The sequence below is a fragment of the Mandrillus leucophaeus genome, unplaced genomic scaffold, assembly GCF_000951045.1.
Source record: "Mandrillus leucophaeus isolate KB7577 unplaced genomic scaffold, Mleu.le_1.0 Scaffold329, whole genome shotgun sequence".
NCBI lineage: Eukaryota > Metazoa > Chordata > Mammalia > Primates > Cercopithecidae > Mandrillus > Mandrillus leucophaeus.
The window spans coordinates 3,786,024-3,794,112 of NW_012103465.1; the positions used below are offsets into that span (position 1 = coordinate 3,786,024).

An 8,089-nucleotide genomic window follows, 5' to 3' on the forward strand; every position below is an offset into this window, starting at 1 on the left:
AATAAATAAATAAATAAATAAATAAATAAATAAATGGAAGTGAAATAATCAAGGCCACCATTTAATACTGAGTAGCCACTCCATGTGGTACTGTGCTAAGCACATTATAAAATATTAGCCTTACAAGAAATGTATTAGCATTTGTATTTTGTACACTGGTTAAGTATCTTGCCCAAGACCTCAAAACTGGTTAAGGGGCAGCAGAATTTAACCCCAGTGCCACCTTTTCAAAGTCTGGGCTTCTTACACTTCTCCATGCTGTTCCCATTTTAACAGACGTATCTCACCATTCCAGCCACTCAAACTTTGGCATTTAAGAAAATTATCCTAAAGCTAAACTAAACTTCAAGGATGACTCTTCTCCTGATGACCCCTTCCCATCAAAACTTTATCTTTAGTCAGTTTGTTTTTGTTTTGTTTTGTTTTTCAGAACTACCTCTGGCACTTCCTCCAAATGAAAGGACTCACTTGGTAATTCTGGGAGCCATCTTTTTACTCCTTGGTGTAGCACTGACATTCATCTTCTATTTAAGAAAAGGTAGTATTTCCTTAATTGCAGTGGTCTCCACTGGGGATGAGGAGGGGGTGAGAATTGGATCATGGCTGCAAGGAAACCTGACTTAACCTCTGCAGGGTGGTGCAAAGGCATTCCACTATTCAACAGTAATTATATTGAAGCTGCATGGGATCACTGGGTGAAGATGAGGTGTAAGGGGTGAGGGACAGGAGAATGGGTATGGATGGAGGTAGAAGATGCAGTGTCATACAGTTTTTTTCTATCATGAAAATAACCACAGACTTACTGTAAAGAAGGAGCTAAAATGCCTGTCATTTTCAGTTGCATTTTAGTTTTGCATTAGTTGCACCCAGCTGGTTTCTGGGTACTCTAAGTAATAAAAATAGTTCCTCTGTAGAACTGTAGTATTTTCACCATAGAGTATTTTGTAAAATTATTGGTAGAGGATGTTACATAATTTGCATGTGTTCCTTTCTCCATTTACCTGTGGGAACAATTAAAATCCAGGAAAATGAGTATATTCAAATAATTTCCTCCCATTTATGATGATTCAGAGTAAATAATTCCTCCGATACTTAGAGAAGTATACCAAGAGATCCAGTGATTGTATAGAGTTGTCTGATGTTAAATAGGGAAGTAGAATATGGAAGGGAATTCCAATAGTCGTTGAAAAATTCCCCACAACCCCTTACATGGGGGAAAGTGGTGTTAACTGAGAGAGTAGAGATACGCTGTTACCAAAAATTATGTTCTTAACAGGATTGAGATAGCCAGAATATAAGGATCAAGTTTCAATGACAGTAAGATCCTGAGATGCAGTTGATTTGCACAAAGAAATAATTGTTGCCAGCTTGCATTTTGAATATTTCTCTGGAAAAAGAGATTAGTTGGCAGTAGAAATGAATAGAAATCAATAGATATTAAAATACCTCAGAATTTGGTTCATCTCTGGGAAAAGATGAAAAGTAAAAGTGTATAGTCCTCAAGAAAATCTGGGATCAAAAGCATGTGCCTTACCCTATTGAATTAATTAACCTCAGAAGTTGGGAACTGTGGCATAAGGATGTCCACCAGACTTCCTAGGGATTACAAATGTTTCATAGAACTTGAAATTTAAACTTGGGTCACTGTATGGGATGTAGAGCTGTGCTATATGGAAATAAAAATGATTTCTTTTTCTCAAGGGAGAATGATGGATATGAAAAAATGTGGCATTCGAGTTACAAACTCAAAGAAGCAACGTGGTAAGAATATCAGAAGGAGTTGAGAAGTAGAAGGCAAAGGAAACAAAAAGCTAAAGCAATAACAAAGAGAAATCCATTAGTCATAATCTCCTCTCCTTTTAAAGAATGCTGGTTCCCTTTTGCCTCACAACTAATACAAGAACTTCTCCACCATCTCAGGAAGTTTAGGGATGGCCTTCAAGAGTAGAGAGTAGGGAGCAGCTCTGTGGAGAGAGGAGAGGAGCAGGGAAGGGGAAGGAGTCAGCTTCTCTTTGCTAATCTGTTGCCCTGCACCCTAGCAGCTCCCTGCAGCAGGGGACAAGGTTGACTTAGGTGGATGGATAATTAATTGATTCTAAAATATTGTGTGTCAGTATTGCATATTGTAATACTATGTTAACTGCGCCATGCACGGTATCTCATTTAATCCCCCACCCCTTGCCATTACCAAAAAGAGAGAGAGAAAAATACTAGAATTATCCTCATTTTACAGTAGAGAAAACAGAGGGTCAAGAAGATAAAGTAAAGTGCCCAAGAACACACAACTGATCACAAATATCAAGCTTGGGGGCCATTAGCCTAACCACAGACCCTTACTCTTAACCCATCTGCTTCAATCCAGTTTGCTACAAATGTTTACATTTATAAACAGGGCAGAAAAGTCTCATCCAGTTTATTGAACTAAGAAGAAAGTTATATTAAGGTTTCTAATTTTTTTTACTGTAGTTAGAAACCAAACTTAACAATGAGCCCAAGTTTAAAGCAGTCTAATTAACTTGACAAGCTCAGGCAAGTTTCATTCTGTGGCCCGTAGCATCATCTGTGTTGTAAAGCTAAGTAGCAAATGTTATTTGGGTCATCCTGGGGGGAAAGTCATCCCAATTTGCTCAAGACTGAGGGGTTTTTCAGGATATCATGTAAGGATAATTGGGTACAAATATAACCTGCTTCTTTCTCTCATTTCAAATGTATCATTTATCATCTCAGCAACTATGAGTTATGTTTTTTATTCGATTTCTTGTTACTTTTTCCCCAGACCGCTCCCCATGAAATTAATATACTATTATCACTCTCCAGATACACAATTGGAGGAGACGTAATCCAGCATTGGAACTTCTGATCTTCAAGCAGGGATTCTCAGCCTGTGGTTTGGGGGTTCGTCAGGGCTGAGCATGACCAGAGGAATGAATGGGCCCGTGGGATGCATGCAGTATGGGACTTAAAAGGCCCAAGCACTGAAAATGGAACCTGGCGAAAGCAGAGGAGGAGAATGAAGAAAAATGAAGTTGAACAGGGAGCGTGGAGGGAGACCTTGATACTTTCAAATGCCTGAGGGGCTCATCGGTGCATGTGACAGGGAGAAAGGATACTTCTGAACAAGGAGCCTCCAAGCAAATCATCCACTGCTCATCTTAGGAAAACGGGTTGAGAATCCCTAATCTGAGGGTCAGTTCCTGCAGAAGTGCCCTTTGCCTCCACTCAATGCCTCAATTTGTTTTCTGCGTGACTGAGGGTCCCAGTGCTGGAACAGTATTTATGTATGAGATTTTCCTATTTATTTTGAGTCTGTGAGGTCTTCTTGTCATGGGAGTGTGGTTGTGAATGATTTCTTTTGAAGATATATTGTAGTAGATGTTACAATTTTGTCGCCAAACTAAACTTGATGCTTAATGACTTGCTCACATCTAGTAAATCATGGAGTATTTGTAAGGTGCTTGGTCTCCTCTATAACTACAAGTACACGTTGGAAGCATAAAGATCAAACCGTTGATTTGTATAAGATGTCACCTTTATTTAACTCATTAATACTCTGATTGACTTAATCTTATTCTCAGACCTCAAGTGTCTGTGCAGTATCTGTTCCATTTAAATATCAGCTTTATAATTATGTGGTACCATACACACATAATCTCCTTTCATCGCTGTAACCACCCTGTTGTGATAACCACTATTATTTTACCCATTGTACAGCTGAGGAAGCAAACAGATTAAGTAACTTGCCAAAACCAGTAAATAGCAGAGCTCAGACTGCCACCCACTGTCCTTTTATAATACAATTTACAGCTATATTTTACTTTAAGCAATTCATTTATTCAAAACCCATTTATTAAGTGCCTTTGCAATATCAATCACTGTACCAGGCATTGAATCTACAGATGTGAGCAAGAGAAAGTACCTGTCCTCAAGGAGCTCGGAGTATAATAAGGAGATTAATAATATATTATTACAATCTAGTCCAGTGTCATAGCATAAGGATGATGTGAGGAGAAAAGCTGAGCAGTGTTGCCAAGAGGAGGAAATAGGCCAATGTGGTCTGGGACAGTTGAATGTATTTAAACATCTTAATAATCAAAGTAATTTTCGTTTACAAAGAGAAGTCAGTACTTAAAATAACCCTGAAAAATAACACTGGAATTCCTTTTCTAGCATTATATTTATCTCTGATTTGCCTTTGCCATACAATTTAATGCTTGTTTATATAGTGTCTGATATTGTTTAACAGTTCTGTCTTTTCTAATTAAATGCTATTAAATTTTAAATTCATACCTTTCCATGATTCAAAATTCAAAAGATCCCATGGGAGATGGTTTGAAAATCTCGACTTCATCCTCCAAGCCATTCAAGTTTCCTTTCCAGAAGCAACTGCTACTGCCTTTTATTCATATGTTCTTCTAAAGATAGTCTACATTTGGAAATGTATGTTAAAAGCATATATTTTTAAATTTTTTTCCCTAAATAGTAACACATTATATGTCTGCTGTGCACTTTGCTATTTTTATTTATTGTAGTGTTTCTTATGTAGCAGATGGAATGAATTTGAAGCTCCCAAGGGTCAGGACACATGCCTTCTTTGTTTCTAAGTTATCTTTCCCATAGCTTTTCATAATCTTTCATATGATTTAGTACATGTTAAATATGTGCTACATATACATTTAGACAACCAGCATTTGTTAAGTATTTGCTCTAGGACTGAGTTTGGATTTATGTTTGCTCAAAAGGAGACCCATGGGCTCTCCAGGGTGCACTGAGTCAATCTAGTCCTAAAAAGCAACCTTATTATTAACTCTGTATGACAGAATCATATCTGGAACTTTTGTTTTCTGCTTTCTGTCAAGTATAAACTTCACTTTGATGCTGTACTTGCAAAATCACATTTTCTTTCTGGAAATTCCAGTAGTGTACCTTGACTGCTAGTTACCCTGTGCCAGAAAAGCCTCATTCGTTGTGCTTGAACCCTTTAATGCCACCAGCTGTCATCACTACACAGGCCTCCTAAGAGGCTTCCTGGAGGTTTTGAGATTCAGATGCCCTGAGAAATCCCAGAGTTTCCTTTTCCTCTTGGCCACATTCTGGTGTCAGTGACAAGGAATACCTTCGCTTTGCCACCCGTCAAGGTTGAAGAAACAGCGTCTCCAACAGAGCTCCTTGTGTTATCTGTTTGTACATGTGCATTTGTACAGTAATTTGTGTGACAGTGTTCTTTGTGTGAATTACAGGCAAGAACTGTGGCTGAGCAAGGCACATAGTCTACTCAGTCTATTCCTAACTCCTCCTTGTGGTGTTGGATTTGTAAGGCACTTTATCCCTTTTGTCTCATGTTTCATCGTAAATGGCATAGGCAGAGATGATATCTAATTCTGCATTTGATTGTCACTTTTTGTACCTGCATTAATTTAATAAAATATCCTTATTTATTTTGTTACTTGGTACACCAGCATGTCCATTTTCTTGTTTATTTTGTGTTTCATAAAATGCTTAGTTTAACATCCCGGTGGAGAAAGTTACTTGGAATATTTGCAGCCTGCTTACTAGTTCTTTCTTCATTGCTTCTGTGTTTATACACCATGCTTTTGAATCCTGCACAATGAAAAAAGTATCAAAAGAATTTATTTTAAAAAAGAACGTACTGAAAATTTTCATTCTCTCTCATTCAGCAGCTTCTCTTTGGACCATACCAAGAAGAGTCAAAATCCTGTCATCTACATTGAAGATCTAAGGGAGAGAGGGTGGGAGAGAAGGAGTGGAATTCAATAGAACTACAGGGAAACAAAGGGACTTACCTCTAAGAAAGTACTTTTCCCAGATCTGTAAACGGGTATGCAATCCAGTGCATATGAAGCTGGATGTATTGCAATCTTCAAGTTTTGAAAACAAAGCGAGAAGCCTAGAACTAAGCCAGGTTGAGGATTTAGGGCTAGCAATGGTTAGGACCCTAGATCTGTGGTTTTAAAACAAGCATGACAAAACTTATCATTCAAGGAATTATAGACCTTTTAATGTGTTATCCGGTTAGATTTTAGTCAGAAATTCCGTTTTAAAAGTCTTTATCACTTGTTTGAATCAGATACTCTCAAAGGATTATAATGGCTATTCTAAGAATATGAGTTTGACTGTAGATGTTTTTGTTTGTTTGTTTGTTTGTTTTTGAGACAGAGTTTTGCTCTTGTCGCCCAGGCTGGAGTGCAATGGCACTATCTCAGCTCACTGCAAACTCCACATCCAGGTTCAAGTGATTCTCCTTCCTCAGGCCCTCGAGTAGCTGGGATTACAGGCACCTAACACCACTCCTGGCTAATTTTTGTATTTTAGTAGAGACAGGGTTTCACCATGTTGGCCAGGCTGGTCTCGAACTCCTGACCTCGGGAGATCCACCCACCTCAGCCTCCCAAAGTACTGGGATTACAGGCCTGAGCCACCATGCCTGGCCTCTAGATGTTTTCAGTAGTAATGACGATGCACTATTTTTGCTAGCCCTTGGGCAGTCAAAGCAATAAATATGGGTGCTAGACATCAGGATATCTGGCCTTCCTAATCAGGAAAGAATATGGAGAACTATTCTTCCTGGCTTGCCTTGGTGGTATGGAAATTTTGTGACATTTGAGGGGTCTGTATTATAGAAAAGTTAATATGAAAATGGTCCATAAGCTTTCATTAAACTTTTGCTCTAGTCTCTTTTACAAGCGTGTGACTGTCTGCCACAAGTAGGCCTAATATAATTTTTAAGTTTTATTTTATTTTTAATTGACACATAATTGACTTTTTTATTATTATACTTTAAGTTCTAGGGTACATGTGCACAATGTGCAGGTTTGTTACATATGTATACATGTGCCATGCTGGTGTGCTGTACCCATTAACTCATCATTTACATTACATATATCTCCTAATGTTATCCCCACCACCTCCCCCAACCCCATGACAGGCCCCAGTGTGTGACGTTCCCCATCCTGTGTCCAAGTGTTCTCATTGTTCAATTCCCACCTATGAATGAGAACATGCAGTGTTTGGTTTTCTGTCCTTGCAACAGTTTCCTCAGAATGATGGTTTCCAGCTGCATCCATGTCCCTACAAAGGACACAAACTCATCCTTTTTTATGACTGCATAGTATTCCATGGTGTGTATGTGCCACATTTTCTTAATCCACTCTATCATTGATGGACATTTGGGTTGGTTCCAAGTCTTTGCTATTGTGAATAGTGTCACAATAAACATATGTGTGCATGTGTCTTTAGAGCAGCATGATTTGTAATTCTTAGGGTATATACCCAGTAATGGGATTGCTGGGTCAAATGGTATTTCTAGTTCTAGATCCTTGAGGAATCGCCACACTGTCTTCCACAATGCTTGAACTAATTTACACTCCCACCAACAGTGTAAAAGCGTTCCTATTTCTCCACATCCTCTCCAGCACCTGTTTTTTCCTGACTTTTTAATGATTGCCATTCTAACTGGTGTGAGACAGTATCTCACTGTGGTTTTGATTTGCATTTCTCTGATGGCCAGTGATGATGAACATTTTTTCATGTGTCTGTTGGCTGCATAAATGTCTTCTTTTGAGAAGCGTCTGTTCATATCCTTTGCCCACTTTTTGACGGGGTTGTTTGATTTTTTCTTATAAATTTGTTTCAGTTCTTTGTAGATTCTGGATATTAGCCCTTTGTCAGATGGGTAGATTGAAAAAATGTTCTCCCATTCTGTAGGTTGCCTGTTCACTCTGATGGTAGTTTCTTTTGCTGTGCAGAAGCTCTTTAATTTAATTAGATCCCATTTGTCAATTTTGGCTTTTGTTGCCATTGCTTTTGGTGTTTTAGTCATGAAGTCCTTGCCCATGCCTATGCCCTGATTGGTATTGCCTAGGTTTTCTGCTAGGGTTTTAGTGGTTTTAGGTATAACATTTACGTCTTTAATCCATCTTGAATTAATTTTTGTATAAGGTGTAAGGAAGGAATCCAGTTTCAGCTTTCTACTTATGGCTAGCCAGTTTTCCCAGCACCATTTATTAAATAGGGAATCCTTTCCCCATTTCTTGTTTCTCTCAGGTTTCTCAAAGATCAGACGGTTGTAGAT

General features: G+C 38.4%; 2 protein-coding genes across 3 annotated transcripts in view; one reads left to right on the forward strand and one right to left on the reverse strand.

Annotated features, from left to right (window-relative positions):
* CD274 (CD274 molecule) overlaps positions 1–5,505 on the forward strand; it is a 24,066-nt gene extending 18,561 nt beyond the window's left edge. For both annotated transcript variants that reach the window (XM_011988392.1, XM_011988393.1), the window contains 3 exons: positions 431–538; positions 1,702–1,761; positions 2,818–5,505. In XM_011988392.1, coding sequence (XP_011843782.1) covers positions 431–538; positions 1,702–1,761; positions 2,818–2,840 — 191 coding nt within the window. In that variant the 3' untranslated portion in view covers positions 2,841–5,505. The remainder of the gene's footprint in view (positions 1–430; positions 539–1,701; positions 1,762–2,817) is intronic.
* Positions 1–8,089, reverse strand: part of PLGRKT (plasminogen receptor, C-terminal lysine transmembrane protein) — a 264,275-nt gene that overhangs the window by 105,972 nt on the left and 150,214 nt on the right. The window lies entirely within an intron of this gene.